General features: G+C 40.0%; 3 protein-coding genes across 3 annotated transcripts; all 3 read right to left on the minus strand.

Annotated features, from left to right (window-relative positions):
- Nucleotides 1-1,094: 1,094 nt before the first annotated feature.
- Nucleotides 1,095-2,313, minus strand: ptgdsb.1 (prostaglandin D2 synthase b, tandem duplicate 1). Its single transcript, XM_037694235.1, has 6 exons — nt 2,175-2,313; nt 1,949-2,088; nt 1,784-1,863; nt 1,591-1,704; nt 1,414-1,515; nt 1,095-1,324 (listed from the first exon to the last, which is right to left on the minus strand). Exons 1-6 carry the CDS (start codon nt 2,268-2,270, stop codon nt 1,287-1,289), a joined length of 570 nt encoding a protein of 189 aa, XP_037550163.1. The 5' UTR covers nt 2,271-2,313; the 3' UTR covers nt 1,095-1,286.
- Nucleotides 2,314-3,640: 1,327 nt separating this feature from the next.
- On the minus strand, nt 3,641-14,599 carry c8g (complement component 8, gamma polypeptide). Its single transcript, XM_037693849.1, has 7 exons — nt 14,227-14,599; nt 9,626-9,771; nt 8,413-8,483; nt 8,234-8,341; nt 8,039-8,143; nt 6,542-6,577; nt 3,641-3,760 (listed from the first exon to the last, which is right to left on the minus strand). Exons 1-7 carry the CDS (start codon nt 14,407-14,409, stop codon nt 3,741-3,743), a joined length of 669 nt encoding a protein of 222 aa, XP_037549777.1. The 5' UTR covers nt 14,410-14,599; the 3' UTR covers nt 3,641-3,740.
- An 835-nt stretch (nt 14,600-15,434) lies between these two features.
- On the minus strand, nt 15,435-18,577 carry msrb2 (methionine sulfoxide reductase B2). Its single transcript, XM_037693918.1, has 5 exons — nt 18,420-18,577; nt 17,689-17,786; nt 16,520-16,596; nt 16,280-16,427; nt 15,435-15,566 (listed from the first exon to the last, which is right to left on the minus strand). Exons 1-5 carry the CDS (start codon nt 18,529-18,531, stop codon nt 15,435-15,437), a joined length of 567 nt encoding a protein of 188 aa, XP_037549846.1. The 5' UTR covers nt 18,532-18,577.
- Between the last annotated feature and the right edge of the window lie 587 nt (nt 18,578-19,164).

The raw sequence follows: 19,164 nt of genomic DNA on the forward strand, positions 1-19,164 counted from the left end.
CTTCATTCGAATGGGGGTATTTTTACTAACAAGTCACAAGCTGCCCTCTTGTGGCGTCACAAACAGTGGGTTGTAGTCGTCCCTCTTGATATTTCTTGTTTTGTTGCCTGAAGGCACAGAATTTAAATGGATTTTAAATTGGCACATTAATGAAGTCAAACAGGGAAAAAATCTGTTTTTAAATAATAGTGTGAGGTTTTTCTGGCGTGTCAGCCCCTCGCCAGGTATTGAGACGACTCCTCGGACCCCGGGTCTCTGGGCCCGGTGCAGATCCTGCAGCAGAGTTGGTGACTGTGTGTTGGGGGGTCTTTTTGCTGGGGGCCGTGGTCCAACTACTGTCTTACAACTCCCCTTCTGCGCTGATTTTGTTTTATTTTCTATTTTTCTCACTTTTGTCCTTGACTCCCTGCCTGTCCCACTTTTTTTGCCCAAGCTTAATGTATTCTCTGAAAAACAAGTTAAAAAATACAAGTTTCACCAAATCATTTGTTTCGGTCACTTTCACAGAGTTTCAGCTAAATATGGTTCAGCTGAAAGTCTTCTCCAAACAAATCTTGTGTAATCGCACAACATCACATCAGATCATGCATAAAGTCGTTTACATGGTTTGATGAAAAATAGCTATAAAACTGTTTTATTCCATCAAGAAATGCTTAACTTTTAATTTTAATTAGTGAATTGTTCCACTTTGGTTTTGTATTTTCAGCATTCCTAAATATTTAATTAGCCGGGTGGTTAGATGATTTTATGTTGGGTTTTTGTTTTTTCTCTTGAATAAAGCCGTCACAACCTTAAACTGCAAAAGTTGGACTTTCAAAACAGGGATTTACACCCAGTTAAGTGTTAATAAGTTGCATTTTATTATATTGACTGATTTTTTTTTTAATCTAAGCTATAGCCACTTACGTCTAAATGAACGTATATCATGTATATCTTGAATGCAATTCTATGTAAAGGTCCAAAATATACACATTTTATTGTCCACAAGCAAAAAGACAACATGCACCAATAGACTTCATATATTTGGTATTTTGATCATCGTTGTTTTACAGATGAGCTTTTGTTGTAGTTTTCCACAGCATTTACTCAGAAACGTGGTTTTAATCAGTTTATTGGTGTTCAGGTCATTTTAATAAAAGGAAACGGGGAAGGGGACACCAAAATGTTTTCACAAAGGCACACGTTCTTATTGTTCGTGGCACGGCAGACTTCACGGTGAGGACTGGCGATGCTCCTCTGAGGTGAAACCCTGAAGTCCAGAGGTGCAGCAATAACGAATGGACGGTTCAGGGGGCGGGTGTCGATACGACCTCGGGACACTCAGCTGTGAAAACACACGAGGACACCGGTGAAAAAAATGAAACGGTTTCTGGAACGACTGCGGTTTGAGACGAGTGGATGTTGGCGACGTACCGCTCTTTGGCAGGATGATGATATTTTCAGGGTTGATGCCGTTGCTCTGAGAAAACTGAGTGAACTTCTGCTGCAGGTCTTCGCTGACCTCGGGACTTCGGCCTGAAACCACAACATGAACGTCTTTCATCTCAAGCAGACTGCTCGTTCTTCCATCAGGCTTGGTGAGTAACTTACTGTACAGCTTGATGAGGGCTTCAGACACTCCCTCCTTGGTCTTGAGGGTGTAGTCCAGAGCGTAGTTATCGTACACGGCGTCCACAACGCGCATGTCGTTGTCGTTGTTCCAAACTGAGAAACGCAGAAGAATTTACATGAGCAAATATCTTCTCTTGAGCCTCTTGTGTGTTTTGCTTGTGCGTGCACTCACCTAGGTTGTGGAAGGTGAAGCGTCCAGGAGTGTCTGTCTTCTTGGCCAGCTGAGTCATCCTCCAGCACGACCCATCGTCCCTTTACAGGAGAACAACAAAAACATCTTCCTGAGAATCATTCTGTTTTTGTTCACTGAATGCATCTTTAGGAATTTAAAACCTACTTCAGGTTGGCATAGGACAGGTGCAGGTCTCCCTCCTCAGTTGGCGTGAAAATGGCAGTTCCAACCTTCATGGTCTCTTTGTGGTCCACAAACCACTGGGCGTTGCTTGCAAAACCAATCAGGTACCACTTACCTGCCATCTAAAAGAAAAAGGGTAAAAATTAAGAACCTTATTACTTGAACTGAACGCACAGCTGCAGAACTGACCTATTTGTTTGTCTCTTACCTTCTCCAGGCTGAAGTCTTGCATGGGCACGACATCTGCGCACGCAGCCATCATGCACATCAGCGCGGCCAGCACCCTCATCATCGTGGTCCTCATGGCTTCTCTGCTTCAGGAGCGATCAGGAGTGTCGGGGATATGCAGGGATAAGCAGCCGGCGAGGCGTCTTTATACACTTCTGCAGCATCCTCCCCCCTCCTCCTGTCTCCTCCCATCTTCTGCTGCTGGCTTGGGCATTACAAAAACTCTCTGGCTCTTTCCCAGTGGAACGTTGTTACACAACAACAGGCACATGTGGACGAAGACGAGAGACGTGAGTGCTGTTCTTTGCAAATGAACAAAGACGATTGACCCTTCAGATCATGTGTTTGATAAGAGCACAGGAGTCTAAAAACAAAAGCAAGAGATCCAAACTGCTGGAAAGACACAATTTACTGCACTCGTTCAACACTAATCCGGTCGCTAAACTACAAAAATGGCTCCAACTCAGTCAGTTATACAGATTAAAAGCTAAAATCTGATGCAGTCGTAGCTAAGAGTCGTAAACAATAATACTCTGAGGGTGACGTGATGGTGCTGAACGTTACCGTCGATGTATTTTATCAACATAAACTGATCTTCGTCTACGAGTCAGGCATGAAATGAGGCAGGTGAGATGCATTCCTCCTGCTTGGTCTTCAAGTTTCTAAAAGTTTTTAAAAGTGAAGCATCCGGAGGAAATGTCTCTGCAGAAAGAACTGAAGAACTTAATTTCAATTAAAGTCAGCGGATTTAATCCTGAATGCAAATCTTTAGTTTGCAGATTTGTGCTGAATCAGAGCTCGTTTTGTAACGAGACCTGGCAGGCACAGTCTTGCAATGATCTGGTTGCATAACACACACGCACACACGCACCCCGCCATACACACACATGCACACACGCACGCCCCTTTAAAACCACACTCTTTATAAACAAACTTTCTGAACCCCTTTGGGGATTTAAACCTGGATTTTATTATCTCCAGCTCCACTCTTTCTGTGTTCCTACTCACAAGCCAAAAGCCTAAAAGGCTCCAAAACTTCAATCTCTGCATTTCAACAAAACTTCTGTATGTAATTTTACCACTAAATTAGATAATTATATCTGTGTGGGCGTGGCTTGAATTTAATAAGTCACTCCAAAAAACATCATTGGATGTATCTTTATAACGGATTAACTTTTGGAGTCAGTCCAGTTTATGTTAGCTGTCACAGATAATCCAGTGTTGGCTAACACAAACAGTTTATAGCACAGTCAGTTTTATAAATATTGAGCTATAATTTGATGTGGTAGTAGCTGAGAGTCATCCATAACACATACTCTGAGCGTGATATTGACCACAATGGATACGGCCCCATCCTTCTCATCCTAAGATTATCTCAGTTTTGATAAATCTGTTAAGCATTTACCTTTAATAAGTTTTACATACAGACTTGAAAACTTATTTTTATTTTCTTCATGTTACTTTATTTGTTTGTCAAAGGAATTTGCATTTTTAAAGCGTGGCTTCAGCCTTGAATCAATTTTGTTGAGTGGGTAGCTCCACCTCCTCAGCATGTGGGGACGCAGTCTGCAAAACAAGAAGGTGAACTTGAAGTTACTCAGAACTCGTGCAGATGTTCTCGGTACGCAGTGAAAATGGGAAAACATGTTGACAAAGTCTGAAAACCAGGTTCGTTTCACAAGTTGAGTGGGCCAGGTTCACATCCAGGAGCAATCTCAGGTGTGACGAAGAGACTCATTCAAGGTCCTGAAGACTTAAAGTTGATTTTACAGCAAGAAAGTTCACATGAATAAAATAAACAGGACAAAAGTTCATGCAGACCCAAAATATGACCAATTGGATCATTTTAAAACCTTATTTAGCTTCTTAGTGTTGTTGTTTAATGTTATTGGGAAAAGATGCTGCAAACAACAGATTGTGAAGTAATCTTTAATTCCTCACAAAGCAGGAAAAAATATAAATATGATGGGAAAACTCGTTCCAGGCAGCTGTTTTTCAGTTTGTCGTGCGGTGACATGAAAGTATGTTCTTAAAAACTCCAGTAAGCAGAGTCAAGTTTAGTCCTGTAGGACAAAAAACATTTTGAGAGCTGTTTGTTCGGTTTATAGAAACACAAATCAAAGTTTGTTTGACTGCTAAAGCTTTGTGCTCTGCTGCTCTCTGCAGAAATATTGTTTTTATTTCTCATGCATCACTAGAAAACATATAAAACATCATAAAAATCAGTCGAAAGTGTAAATATTAAAAAAATAGGCTGATATTTTGGAAACAAGTTTTAGATGTTAATAAAATTAGAGAAACTGCATTTCCTGCAAAAATGCAGTGTGAATGCTTATTGTGGAAGAACTTACTGAAAAACTGCTGAAATTAGCTTTAAAAAAGTGCTGAAATGAAAGAGCAAGCCTAAAAGAGCAGAAGAAAACAGAAAGAACAACATTTGCTGAATTAGGTTTAAATAAGCACAAAAATTAGGAAATCAACTAAAAAAAAAAGCTAAAATTTGCCCCAAAAATTTTAAAAGTAGCTGAAAATGTAGAAAGACGCTTAACCTATGAGAAGAAGTGGAACGAGTTGAACTGAGATTTAAAAAATGTGGAATTAGCTGAAAAAGCTAAAATTTGCATAAAAATTGCTAAATAGTAGCTGAAATAGCAGAAAAAGCTGAAACTAGCTGAAAATCAGAAAGGAGCACAACAAGCTGAAATTAGCAGAAAGAAGTTAATTAGGCTGAAAGTAGCAGAGATTACCATGAAAAACTTGAATTCATCTGAAAACAGCTGAAATTAGCTAAATTTTTTCTAAAAAAGGTATAGCTAAAAATGTAGAACCAGCTTAAATTAGAATAAGAAAAAAGAAAGAACATGTTTGCCCAATTAGGCTGAAAGAAGCATAAATTAAAACTAGAAAGTATCTGAAAAAAGCTAAAATTAGCAAAAAGCAGCTGAAAATTAGCTAAGAAGCTGAAATTACAAGAAGGAAATGGAGAGAGCACGTTTGCTGAATTAGACTGAAAAAGTTTAAATTAGTGCAAACAATGGAATTAGCTGAAAAGGCTTAAACTAACATAAAAACAGCTAAATTGTAGCTGAAATATTGGAAGAAGCTGAAACTTGCAGAAATCAACTGAAAGGAGCACAACAAACCGAAATTAGCAGAAAGAAGTTAGTCACAAAAATTTTGTAGTTAGAAGAAAGAACCTGAAAGGAGCCTAAAACAGCTGAAAGTAGCTGAAAGCAGCTGAAAAATGTTTGAATTTGCTCAAAGAAGCTGAAGCAGAAAAAAATGTGAAAGGAGCTGTTAAAGGTTCTAAACAGATCTAAAGATTTGAAGGATGTAAAAAAAGCTCAATTCATTTTCTATGAGGAAAAAAATGGCAGAAAAGGCTAAATATTTTAAAAAGCTAAAGTTGCACCAATACCAAAGTCCTTTCAGGATTGTCCTGAAAGAGCTGAACATTTTGATTTATGATTTGTTGATATAGCTTGTAAACTGCAGGACGAGAAACAAACCAAAAAATGTGTGAATGCTTCTTAAACATCCACACAATAAAGCTGAATTTATTTTGATTACTTTTAAGAAAATGGTTTTAGCCTTTTTTTGCTACTTTCAGATAGTTTTTTTTGCCTATTTTAGCTTTTAGCTTGTGTTTTAGTCCTTTTGGTTTTTAGCTAAGCTTCTGTCTCTTTCAGCTTTAACAGCTTCATTTTAGCCTCTTAATCTTTGGCAGTCATTTATCACCCTGCGTTCACTGAAGATGTGATTTATCTGGATACAATAAACTGAATGAAGAAATAAAGCCTTCAGAAAACTCTATAGGAGCTGCACTGTGTGTGGCATGTAAATATACGCTGCTTGTGACGTCTGTTCAACTAACATAAATGATGCAAAAGTAAAATCAGAAATATGTGAACTCTGCATATAAACATATTAAATAAACACTTTATCGTTTTACTCTGGTTCCAGTGTGATGAAAATTAGATGTTGGACTTCTTGTGTGAGTAACGAGATCAATAAGACTCGTTAGTCTTATCCCCTTTTCCGACACAATCAGTCAGACGATAGCACGAAAACAAGCCCTTTAATCACGGTTGTATTTAATGCTATACTCAGTGGAAATACACACAGAGTTTATTGGATACCACTAAACACAGTCACAGTAAACTTTGAACTGGGATTTGAGTGAAAAACCTTTCTGGATTTTGATAATTTTATTTATTTATTCTTTTGTTTTTACAGAAACCTGAATGTTCACCTTCTTGTTGACCTTAATTTGCTTCTTACATTAAAATATTTCTAGAGTTCTTAATAAGAGACACTACAACAACAACATAAACAGAATGAACTTACTGATTATATGATCCTTGTCCACATGGCCACAGTGACCTGGAAAGAAAATATATTTTAAATAATAATCATAAGTAAGATATGTGTTATTGTGATGCCCCTTTGCATACTCAAAGACCAGGTGGCAGTCTGCATCAGTCTGGCTCTGTGTGATGGTTTTAACTGGCTGCATTTGCCACATGTGGATTTGTGGTATAACTGTGAAGACTGGGGCAAAGCACTACTGGGGCTGCTGGTTGTGTTGGTTTGCTCATTTGACTTTTAACTTATACTTTTCAGCAATAAATATGTTAAGTTACTTTAAATTGTGTTTTGTTTTGTGTTGTAGCCCACGTCTGAAGCATACATTTGGGGGCTCGTCCGGGATGTTTTGAAATTTTATCAGAGCCAGAACAAGAAAGGTTTTGCATTGTAAGTCAAAAATGTGGCAGTGCAGTGGCTAAGTTGGTAGAGCTGTTGCCTCTCAGCAAGAAGGTTGCTGGCTCAAATCCCGGCTGGAGGCCTTTCTAGGTGGCGTTTGTATGTTCTCTCCGTGCATGCTTGGGTTTTCTTTGGGTACTCTGGTTTCCTCCTACAGACCAAAAACATGCATGTTAGGCTGATGGGTAACTAAACTGTCCCTATGTGTGAGTGAGAGAGTGAATGGTCGTTTGTCTTGTTTGTCTCTATGTGTCCCTGTGATGGACTGGAGACCTGTCCAAGGTGTCCCCCACCTCTTGCACAGTGATAGCTGGACATTGGCACCAGTGACTCCCGTAACCCGAAAAGGAAGAAGTGGGTAAAAATGATGGATGGATGAAGTCAAGAGTGTGGTGTTGTGTAATCTCTGCTCCATGTTACTATTGTGTTTGTTACATCAGTTAGTGCAGATCTTCATCAATGCATCCCATGTAAGTTTGAGCTTGTCCATAAATTTATTTGTGAAAGAAGATGGTTCTCTTGCTTATGAGAACAAGAACCAGACTTAACACTAACTTAAACTGTTTAAAATCAGTTTATGTGGCAAACCAGTTTCAGGTTCTGTTTTTGGTAGTTTTCACATTGTGGGAGGACACCAGATCCTAACAGCCCTATGTGGGTTGGACTGAATGGTCTCCCTTTTTAGCTCTTGTGGCCTGTCCATCACTTTGGTCCTTGTTTGTTGCTCTGACTGACATTGGAGCACCTGAGTACAGTGGTGGCTGCCAGCTTCTTGGTTGGTTGGTGTGGTCTCGTACTATGATCTTTCAGTCTTTACTCTGAACACCATGCTTGTATTTCCGTGCCTTCCTTGTTGTTTCACAGGTTCAAAGGCTTAACTGGACCAAACCAGAGGGTCTTGGTTTGATTCTGTTGGGCTTGTGGAGGAATCCTTTTGAGGGTTTTTAACTTGGATTTGTAATAAAAACAAATGTTAAACTACTGTGCTCAGTCTCTGCTTTATGTTGCGACCCAGTGAGTCATGTAACAGTCTTAAAGTGATCACTGTGTGAAGACGTGATGCTGTTCATGTGTACATACTGTAGGTAGGGAAGGGGAAGAGGTAGGCCAGCCCCAAGCTGTGTTTTTCAGCAAGTTGTTCAAACTTGGCCAACATTGGCTCTGATAGGTTGTCCACGGACCTGCCTGCAAGGCATCATAAGAATATTTACAAGCATAACATTTGGATTGTGGCACCGTTAACCGGTTGGAAACGCACACGGCTGTTGAACCTACTGTAGAGCTTTACTGTGATCTTGTCCTGTTTCTGGTAGAACAGGACTGCGTAGGAGGTGTAGTCAGTTTCTCCAACCACGATGTCTGTGTTGAGCTCAGGACGGGCTCCTGGTGACAAGAACAAGCCGAGTCTACAGCTGCTGTGCGTTGTTTTACCGTGCTGAAAGAAATGAACTGACCTTTGAGTATCAGTTTTCCTGGGGTTGACGTTAAATGGTAGACCTGCAAAATCTCCCAGCACTGGTGATTACTGAAGAGAAAAATGGAAAAAGGGTCTTTACGTTTTTGTGTTTCATAAAAAAGCTGGACCCTTTTACGGCGCTAACATCTAACTACCGTACTTTCCGCCGTACACGTCGCACCGCCCTATAATTCACATCAGTCTAAATATGTCTAATAAAGTGGAAAAAACATAAATATGTTGCTTCGCTGTATAAGTCACATCTATTATGCAACACCGCTGAACACCTGGAAATGTGGGCCGGTGTGCCAAAAATCGATTGGCGGCCGCGGGAGCGTGCACGGGAGGACTTTAACAAGAATCCAACAAGATTAACACTTAAAAATAATTATTTGTTTGCTCGAAATTATAGCAAAGTTGTGCCTCAGTCTAATTTTTCCTTAATAAAATGCACTTTGATGGTCAAATCAGCTGCATTTCAAAAGCTGATTTACGGAAGCGGGAGCGCGTAGAAGGAGGACTTGCTGTGCATTTCTTCAAAATTTTCCAAGATAACCACCTAAAAACAATTATTTGTTTGCTCAACATTATAGTAAAGGTGTGTCTCAGTCTAATTTTTCCTTAATAAATGCACCTTAACCATCAAATCAGCTGCATTTCACCTGGGCGGTGCAGCCAACTGCAACTGGTTTGACGTTTGCTCCGGGGCTTCCAGAGCGAGACGAAGATGGCTTGTATGGCAAGCCAAGTGTCTCATTAATAGCCACTTTTACCTATTAATGAGACACTTGGCTTGCCATATAGGTCGAGGATGTTAGTGTTCAATATTTTCCATTTCAGAATGAATGACATCATCAGATCTCAGCCAAAAATTGGATTATAAATATGGGAGAAAATTGTATATTAGTCGCTTTGGTGTATAAGTCGCAGAACTTGCAAATATAAGCAAAAAAGTGTGATTTATACAGCGAAAAATATGGTAATCAAAAACACATTCTTTGGCCTTTAAAGTGTATTTATTAATTTTTAAAAGCCATGTCAGATTAACCAAGAACTTCAAAATATCGTGAAGGGAAAGCTGATGGTTTTACTGTTCTTCCTCCATCATCTTGTTTTTAAAATGGCACCATAAAAACTTTCCTGTTGGTTGGAGCCAGAAATCATTTGTGAGACTTGCGGTGCATTCACTGTGTCATTGCAGGGGTACTTACTGACGTGTTTTAGTACTAACAGACAGGGTTTGGGCCGAGGCAGAGGAGCGTGTGAGCGTCATGACAGTTGGCTCCACGCTGGTTCCATGATTTATCAGGTAGGAGCATTTGGAGGCTGTGTTCAGGAGGTACCACACTCCTGTCATCTGATCAGGTGAACGGAGAAACAGGAAACATGTATCACTTCGCAGAAAGACGATATGGTTTGATGGAGAGCTTTGAGAGGACCTTTGGTGGCTGTTTTCAGTGTAAAAGAAGAAAACTACAACGCAGTTGGAACAGAACTGGTAGCCAAGATGAAGCATTTACTGACCACAGAAAAGAGGCAGTCCTGAATCTGAAACAGGTGTTTAAAGCTGAATGAAATGTTGTCTTGCACAGGCTTTAAATTGCTTAGATTATTTTTGGAGAAAATGAGTTTATTAATATGACAGATGAGCGAACAGCTTTGCGGATTAAAGCTAAGACTAAAGATGGTTGCTGTCTTACTGCAGCCACTCAAATCTCTAAAACGTCCTTGGAGTTCGTGCAAACAACTTTTTATTAACCCTGACCTTTTCATGGTTATTTACATCATTGCCTGCTTTTCCTTTCTGGGTCACGAGGAGCTGGTCACTATCCGTGAGAGGTACACCCTGAACTGGTTTAGCAGTTTAAAGATTTCTGAAGAAAAAAAAAATAGTGTTTGCATGAACCACTTTAAAAAAAACAGTTTAGTGTGATGTTGAGGTTGAAGAAATCCACTTTGACCCGGCTGTAGAACTGCTTGCAGATATTTCTCTTTTCTCTTATTTTGCTTTAAAACCATAAAACGCTTTGCAACTTGAACTTTGAGCACCCAGACTGCCAGCTCTCTGTTTTGTGTTTACTTTGCTCAAAAGAACAAAAAGACGGCTTCTTGTCCATGACTGTTGTGGTAAACGAAAATGTATTTAATTCAAAGAGCTATCTGCAGGTAAAGTCTTGGTTGTTCATGTTTCCACACAACTCCACTTTAAAAGTTAGGAACTATCCCTTTAAAGCAAGATGAGACTTGGTTTCTGGTGAACAACTTGTAGCATGAAGCTGCTCTGACTGTGACCCCTGACCCTGATTCCTCTTCCAGACTCACCATGAGTTGTTTTCTTTAAACTTACATTTGACTTCAATAATATCTGATGTTTTTCACACGTTTCTCGTCCTTGGACAGAGCCGGCTGCAGTCTGACTAATGTTTATCTTGTACTTCCTGTGCTTTTAAGAAAGAAAAACAAATTATTAATGGAGTTTGTTTTGTCTGAAAAACAAGTGTGAACATGAATAATTTTAAATTGTTGTTTTCAATCATCATAATGAAATCACGTGAAACATTACAATGTGTTTAACATATTCGTCTGTTCAGAAAGTGGTTCTTCCTTCAGAGACACCTGCTCTAAAACGCTCTTTGAGCTGGAGCAGTTTGGTTCACAGGGGAAGTCACAATGTTCTTGAGAGTAGTCTAAACAATCTTCTCAGAGCTGTTGTTTTGCACAAAGATGTTTTGTGTGAAAAGAGTTCATCCTGGATGACGGAGAGTTTGTTGAATATCCATGTGCTCTGGTATAAAACTCCCTGTAATTAACAGATTTTACTTCAGTGACTGATTCTGATCATTAAAGGGTGATTATATTAATTAAGTTGTTGTTGGTCAATAAACTGACCAGCTGGTGCCCCACTTTAACCAGTGCTAAATAAATGAAACAAACGTAGTGAAGGGGAGTGGAGAAAGTGTCACCCTTCTTCCTCCATCTCACCCTTCGTTATTGCTACAATCTTTTGTACGTATTTCTCTTAAATACTGAGGTAATGGGGGTAAAGAGTTCGTTTTGCTCATTGATTAAACTTTTCTGAGCAGCAACAGCTGAAAACAACACGATTTTTCACGAACACCCTAGAATTGTGTTCTTTCAGAAAAATTACAAGCAGGTTATTCAGACAGAACTGCGTCTTGCAGTCCTGCTTTGTCTTGTTTGTGCATTCCTTCACTATATCGACCCGACGCGTATCTGATTGTAGCTTCTGCTTGAAGGCTCGCGTTAATCAAGAAGTGGTGCCAAACAGGGAGACAATGGTCACAGAGGCTGCTATCTCTGGTTTATAGTTTAACTTTGCTTTGTGTACGTCACCACTGGTCGATAAATGTGGTTCAGAGTGTTTGGATTGCTGGGTTTAAGCTGCTGGGTGATATGGGGAGTTGGTTTGACCAAACACTGGCTCACAAACTTTATTCTAGTGGTTGAACATGAGCCATGCCATTTGTCACGGTCTGCTACTTTAAGCTAAATTGACCAAACTGCACCTGATGAAATCTCTGCTTTAGAAAGTAATAGGTAAAGGTAAGACAGTGAAAACAACTAAAGGAGATATTTAACATTGTTGACTGTCTAGTGATGTCCAGTCCTGGTTCTTAAGGGCCACCATCCTGCACATTTTACCATATTTTCCACCATACACGTCACACCACCGTATAATTCGCATCAGTCCAAATATGTCTAATAACGTGGAAAAACACATAAATATGTCGCATCTATTATGCATCACCGCTGACAACCCAGAAATGTGGGCCGGTGTTGTGCCAAAAATCGACTGGCTGCCAAATGGAGGCCACGGGCGCATGCACGGGAGGACTTTTACAAGAATTTAACAAGATTAACACTTCAAAAACAATTATTTGTTTGCTCGACATTAGAGCAAAGGCGTGTCTCAGTTTAACTTTTCCTTAATAAAATGCACTTTGATGGTCAAGTCAGGTGCATTTCAAAAGCTGATTCTCAGGAGCGCGCAGGGGGACGACTCGCTGTGCATTTCTTTGAAATTTAACAAGATAATTACCTAAAAACAATCATTTGTTTGCTCGAAATTATAGCAAAGATGTGTCTCAGTTTAAGATTTCCTTAATAAATGCACTTTAATGGTCAAATCAGCTGCATTTCACCTGGGCGGCACGGTGAAATGAAGCTGATTAGACGTTTGCTCCAGGAGTTCCGGAGCGAGACAAAGTTGGCTCGGTATGGCAAGTCAAGTGTCTCATTAATAGCCACTTTTACCTATTAATGAGACACTTGGCTTGCCATATTAGTCGAGGGCCCTCTAGTGGCTGAAAATGGTAGTGTTCAATATTTTCCACGTCAGAATGAATGAAATCGTCCGATCTCAGCCACAAATTAAGTTATAAATATGGAAGAAAAAAAACATAAATAAGTCGCAGGGTGTGCAAATTAGGCAAAAAGGTGCAACTTATATGCCGGAAAATACGGTAGTTGTTTCCATGCTCTTTAGCAGGGCTTCAAGTTCTACGGAAGACTGGTAACGGCTCTTTTATTCAAATCAGATGTGAACATGCAGGACGGTAGCCCTCAAGGACCAGGACTGGACACCACTGCAGTGAGTTTAGATTCCTGGATGCTAGATGATGCTAAAAGCCATTAGCACCAGCTAGCTGCATCGACCCAAGTTGTTTTGTTTTTTATACTTAACTTTTTACTAGCTCTAATTAAACAAATAACTCATTTAACCAATTAGTTGAAAACCTGCCAGTGTGCCGGGTCAAGGTGATAGTTTTGTTGTTTACTAGTTTTTAGTTCAAGTTTTTAGTGTGTGACAAGTGATCCCAATCTTATTAGTCTCTTGAAGTTTCTCCCAACTCACTACATTCAAATAAAATTTAATATAGTTTAGTTTTCAGAGTACTGTTTCTTCAGTACACAAACAAAAAGTACTAAACTATTCCTACTGCGGTCTTTCCTTACATCTTTGTTTACTTGAAAAATAAAAAAACTGTATTGCCTCATCACAGTATTGACACAATTTCACAAGCATCCTGATAATAATTCTTAACAAAACTCACATACGACTTCATTTTAAAGCTTCTTCACAGTTTCAAGTCTACTTTTATCAAAAACAAGGGTGAAAATTTGGAGCAATATTCCTGGATCAGTAAAATGAAGTGATTCTGTGAATTATTTAGGACAATAAAAATTACTTTTGGCAGATTCGTCGAGGGTTTGTGTGTCAAGTTATTAAATTTTTTATCCATTTTAACTTTTTTTTTTGCAGTTTCTTTATATAATTTTTAGAAATTGTGCTGTAAGCAAGTTAGAAACAAAATCACTATCAGGGTGCAAAAGTCAACTAACCACCCGCTGAACTATTTGCTGTGATGCAGCTGAAATCTGATCTTCAGGTTAAAGTTCATTCTCTAGTTCGATGAAATGAGTTCGCCCATGTTCCAGCGTTCCCAAAACTGAAAATATGCATCGAATGGCTTTTAATCTTTTGGCTTTCAGCAGCAATAAAACCAGACACATGTGGACAGTGTCTGAAACGCAGAGACAGATACGCTGACGCAATTAATCGTAAGTCACCTTGAAAATGGCCATCATCCTTTGGGACAACAAACCCAGTCCAAGACAAAATACATCAGCAACAAAGGGTTTTAGTTTTGAAAACCTTGTGTAGTTCCTACACAAAAAGACAAGTTGAATAAGATTTTAACTGCATTCAAATGATTGCATTTTGTTTTAATTGCATGTCTCAGCCTTCACCATGTCTGGACTGTGACTCGATCCTCCTCTAGTCTCTTACCTGCTGTATGTCTACATTCTGAGCAGGCGGGGTCGAGTCCACAGGGTCAACTTTAGGATTCTTTGGAGGTCGCTTCTGAGGTTTTGGTCGACTCTTGGCCCCTCCTACAGCCTCAGAAGGCACCCAGAGACACACGGCGAGCAGCAGCACCGCTGCCAGCACGCACCGACGCACTCCGGCCATCCCACCACCAACAATACCACCCTCAAGAAGCTGTTTGAGCACTCTGCTTCCCTTACGGTCCAATGGTTTTCTTTTTAAATTCTCCTTTTGACTTTATTTTTTATTAATTTGTTGGCTCTCTGTTCACTTCTGACTGTCTGGTTTTGTTGCCTGTTATTTCTTTTCTAGTTGACTCAGTCACCGTTTCAGACCCAGTGGGTGTGCTGGCACTGAAACAGAGGATGGTCCATTCAGTTAAACATTAATGTGTTGTACTGGTATGTAGAGACCAGTCTGAAGAGATTTGTTGTGTTTTTTCTGAACCACAGGGGGCAGTGATAACCTCCATTTACATATCCCTTTAATAACGGTGATTAATAACCAGAGGAGCGTGAATAAATAACTATGTAAGCATGATCTGTCAAAAGACAAATGAGATGAATGAAAAGTTGAAAGCAGAAACAAAAACAAAAGATGGATGTCATAAACTTTTCATGCTTTGCAGTAGAGATGGATCAAACTTTGAAACGAGACACTCATCTCACAAGATGACCTACTGGGTCCACAAAATCGATGCAACATCCATCCATCCATCATCTGCCACTTTAAGTTGAGCCTCTTCCTCTAAGCACGTAGCTGTAGAAGCTGCTCTTACAGCGTGTCTTCATTGAGGTGCTGCATGGTCCTAGTGCCTGACATGTTTGTTTAAACTCATTGAAAAAATTGTGATGTTTTAATCTTGAAACACTAATCTCAAGCAATAAAAAACATAAAACTTGAAGTAATGTGTTAATGAACAGATCATGCAAATGCATTTTTATTACATTTTACAAAAAAACAATTTACTCAACAAAACATTAAGAAAAGACCAATAACTCAGAAAAGGCATACTGAATGTGGTTTGTTGTACAATTGGGAGGTTTTATAAAGTTCAAATGTTGCAGGAAGCCCACCTGTTTTGTTTTTTTCAGTCAATAAGTTGGACCTTTATTCTGCACAAATCTTCTCACTAACATGTTCATAAGAAACATGTTTAAGAAAGTCCATCACTTCTTCTTGTCCTTGTCCAGTTTGCTGTTGTCTCTGGGTTTAAATTTCAGGGCTACACTGTTGATACAGAACCGCTGACCTGTTGGGTCTGGTCCATCATCAAACACATGGCCAAGGTGGGCATCACACTGTTTGACAAAAAGAAAACATTCAAAATCTGGATCATTTATGATCATATTCATAAAAACTAAGCAATAAATATTACTATAAGCCTGAATATATACTAACAGAAATTACAAGCAGTACGCAGATGTCTCAATGGGACTAACCTGTATAATAAAGGTTGAATGAATGAGTTACACTGATTCGAGGCAGCAAAGAGTGACAGATTCTGGCAAGAGCAATTTTACCCACTACCAGGCATAATGGTGAAGCCAAGGGGTGGCCAATGGTGGCCATCATAAATTAATTTATAATTTGCTATAATTTCTGCATATTATGAGGAAAATGATCCAATATTTGTGACTGGTAAAAATATGTGAACCTTTGCTTTCAATACCATTTTTTAGCAGAGACCGTTTTTATGCCTAGCTGCAGCCTAACACCAAAATAGAAGATTCCTTATTTTTCAAGTTATCCAGCTCACAAGGTAACATATACATATATAGGGGTAGCCATCTTGGATTTTGGTGCGTCAAGAAAGGAACCTTTCTTGTAGCCACACACTAAAATGGAAGTTACATGTATTTTTCAAGTTATCATGCTCACAACATGCACATACAGACAGAGGGATGGTATTTCCAGTTCCCCCTTTTCTCTCCGCGATGGGGAACAATAAAGCGTATTGTGTAAAAGCAGTTGCGAGGCGCACAAGTGAAACTTTTGTTTAAAAGCAACTCACATTTTTACAAAGGACCTCCGTCCCTGCACTTCCCAGGCTGTTGTCGGGGCGACGAATGATGGAGGCATGGCTTTCATCTCGCTCCCATGTCCCATGAGCCTCTTTGAATGCAGGCCAGCCCGTCCCTGAGTCGTACTTTGCTTCTGAACTATGAAGGGAAGAAGCAAAGCTCTCCAGAGTAAGCCTATATTTATGTCGTATTTACCGTTTTTAATGATCCGTGTAGATGCAACACATCACCTGAAGAGAGGAACATCACAGCAGACACAGTGGTACATCCCCACTTCACAGTGGCTCAGGTAAATCCCACTGAAAGGCTGAAAATAACCACAAATACACATTTAAGCTTTTAATAATTTTCACGGAAAAGAACTGAACAAACCTCATTTTGTCTGTTTGAACGTCGCAATAAACAGTGTTGATTTTAGCCTCGTTTTGGGGGTGCTCAAGCACCACTAAATTGTAACTCAGCACCCCTGAAAAGTTTTTAAAAAACATCATTACGGTTTTGTAAGGAAACTCTGTTCTCAAACCTTAGATTCACCAATTTGGAATAAATGATGACACTTAAATGGGCCAGAAAATATATGATTTGTTTTGCACAAGTCAAATCCAGTCCAGTAGGATCATCAGCAACGGACCAATCGGCAACCTGAATTTGTCCCAAAGTGAAACGCCCCTTAACTGCAGGAGCTGGGGGCGGGAGGGGTTAGGATGCATGAGAGAAGCGGAGTGCTACGTCTGTAGCATCTTAGCTAGCGCATCTGTATTGTGTGCCACGATATAGTTGTCAGCGGTTGTCGACCGGGGGTGGAGGGGGTGTATTAGGCTGTGTGACAAAAGCGGAGCGTGCTCTAATCACACAAGGGGAGCTGTTGGTCAGGCTACTTCTGTCATGCTCTCGAAAATAGTTATTGAATCAAGTGTTTACCTGTATGTAAAACTAGATGTTAGCCTGTTAAAATACACCAGAATGCAGGAAATGAAATCTACTTTATTCAAAATTTTCTTGGGGAGGACCCCCAGACACCTCCCCACCCCCCAATTCTAAATACTTCTGACACCACTGCATTGTCAGCACTGGGGGCTAAGCACCCCTAAAGGGCAGATTCTAGAATGGCCTCTGGCAATAAACACGTTTTATGTCAAATTATCTGTGTTGGTGTCTTATTGCTTCTGAACTTGGAGTCCGTTAGTGAAATACAATCAAGTTCTCTTTATCTTCACTGACGTCTGCAGGCAGCGTCATAACAACCAGAGCTGACTGAAGTCGACGCAGGTCGACTATAAGAGCTGCTCAAAGTCCGTCCATGCGCTGCTCTTTGTGAGACAGTCCGTGTCAGGCTTGCAGTTTCACAAAACACATTTTATTTGACCCAAAGCCTTTAGTGTTTGTAAATCTGACTCACCTCCTCGGTTCCTTTCTCTCTGGTGACCACATACTGTTCTGGAGTCAGCTTCTTTTGCCAGTCTGTGGTCTCGTTGTAGCGTGTGAGAGACTGCAGACCTGCACCAAGCAGAGGTTGCACATTACACCACAACGCTGCAGAGACTGCAACAGGTTCTCTTTCAGGTGCACAATATAGACACTTTTTGAGGCACATAAGGTCGTGATGTCTAACGGTTGATCATTTTGAAGTTGCCAAAACAGTGTTGCATCATTTTTGTGTTGGCTAATCCTGATTAGTTGTGGCAGCCATCTTGAATTGGATTGATTGGTCTGTTGTAGAAATACATTCACTGAATATTTTCTGAAAGTTTCATTAAAACTCATCCAGTGGTTCATGAGATATTTTGCTAAATGTTAAACAAAGACCGCTGTTAGAGCTCAGAATATGTATCACTCTCAGCTACTACCACACTGGTCACCATCTGTAATAGTTCAAGTCATCTCTGTGTGTTTTTAAGTCAGTTGGCTGTGGCGGCCATCTTGAATCAGGTTGACTGCAGAAATTAATCTGTTGTTTAATTTCTGCAAGTTTCATTATTCACCTAGTGGCTCTTGAGATATTTTGCTAACAGACACGGGCGATTACATTCTTATCCGGGTTCGCCTTCCGGCGGCGGGCGACAACAACTCATTAGATGAAAATGAAAAGCCCCGGACAGCGCGTGCGCTGGTCAGGTGGCTGCTCGGTACCTTTAGTTGTGGATAAAGTCCGGATGACCGGGATCCTCCTCGGTGCCGCCGCTGATCCGAGTCCCGGGTTCTGGGAAATGACCCAAAGGAAACGGCGGACGAACCGAGACATGTTTGCTCCCGCAGAGTCAAGTGCACGCGCCGGGGTGAGTCCAGGACAGATTATGGACCGAGCCGAGCCGAGCCGAGATTAACGGGTTCGCGCTGGTCCGCCGGGTCAAAAACCAAACTTCCACCCAAATGGGCCAAAGGTACAGAACCGGTTTTATTGCTGGGAACTGGTCAGAGTGCAACCTGCCATTAAAGGTTCTGTGGAAATGACAGAGAGGAACTTAAATCGAATTAAATTTAAGATTTTTTTTTTTTTTTTCAAATCGGAGATTATTTGTTTTCAATAAATTAAATTCAAATCGCTTCAGAAAACACACATAGAAACAATCAAATACGGTAATTTGTAATTAAAGTAACTCATAAAATCATAAAAACCTGATAAATCAAATCATAAAATAATAAATATAATAAAATGTTATATTGATAGTCTCATATTCATGCATACCCACACTAGACAAATCAGAGGTAAATGATAATAAGCTAATATTAATAAAAAAATAATAGTAAATAGACTGTATTTAACGCCCCTCATTTACCCATAAACTATATAAAGAATAATCTTTCACATTCAGACACCAAACATCAGAGGCAATGAGGGGTTCAGTGTCTTGCCCAGGGACACTTCAGCATGTTG

This window comes from Nematolebias whitei, chromosome 20 (genome assembly GCF_014905685.2).
Source record: "Nematolebias whitei isolate Nwh7 chromosome 20, NemWhi1, whole genome shotgun sequence".
Classification (NCBI taxonomy): Eukaryota; Metazoa; Chordata; class Actinopteri; order Cyprinodontiformes; family Rivulidae; genus Nematolebias; species Nematolebias whitei.

Excerpts from the sequence above, each read along its gene's own strand:
- ptgdsb.1 (XM_037694235.1), bottom strand. The coding sequence starts at position 2,270 with ATGAGGACCACGATGATGAGGGTGCTGGCCGCGCTGATGTGCATGATG. Across the intron at positions 1,705-1,783 it reads CTTCACCTTCCACAACCTAG|TTTGGAACAACGACAACGAC; the intron begins GTGAGTGCACGC and ends TGCGTTTCTCAG. Across the intron at positions 1,325-1,413 it reads CATCATCCTGCCAAAGAGCG|CTGAGTGTCCCGAGGTCGTA; the intron begins GTACGTCGCCAA and ends GTGTTTTCACAG.
- c8g (XM_037693849.1), bottom strand. The coding sequence starts at position 14,409 with ATGGCCGGAGTGCGTCGGTGCGTGCTGGCAGCGGTGCTGCTGCTCGCC. Across the intron at positions 9,772-14,226 it reads AGAATGTAGACATACAGCAG|ATGACAGGAGTGTGGTACCT; the intron begins GTAAGAGACTAG and ends TCACCTGATCAG. Across the intron at positions 3,761-6,541 it reads GGACAAGGATCATATAATCA|ACTGCGTCCCCACATGCTGA; the intron begins GTAAGTTCATTC and ends CTTGTTTTGCAG.
- msrb2 (XM_037693918.1), bottom strand. The coding sequence starts at position 18,531 with ATGTCTCGGTTCGTCCGCCGTTTCCTTTGGGTCATTTCCCAGAACCCG. Across the intron at positions 17,787-18,419 it reads GACTTTATCCACAACTAAAG|GTCTGCAGTCTCTCACACGC; the intron begins GTACCGAGCAGC and ends TGCTTGGTGCAG. Across the intron at positions 15,567-16,279 it reads CGGAGGTCCTTTGTAAAAAT|TGTGATGCCCACCTTGGCCA; the intron begins GTGAGTTGCTTT and ends TTTGTCAAACAG.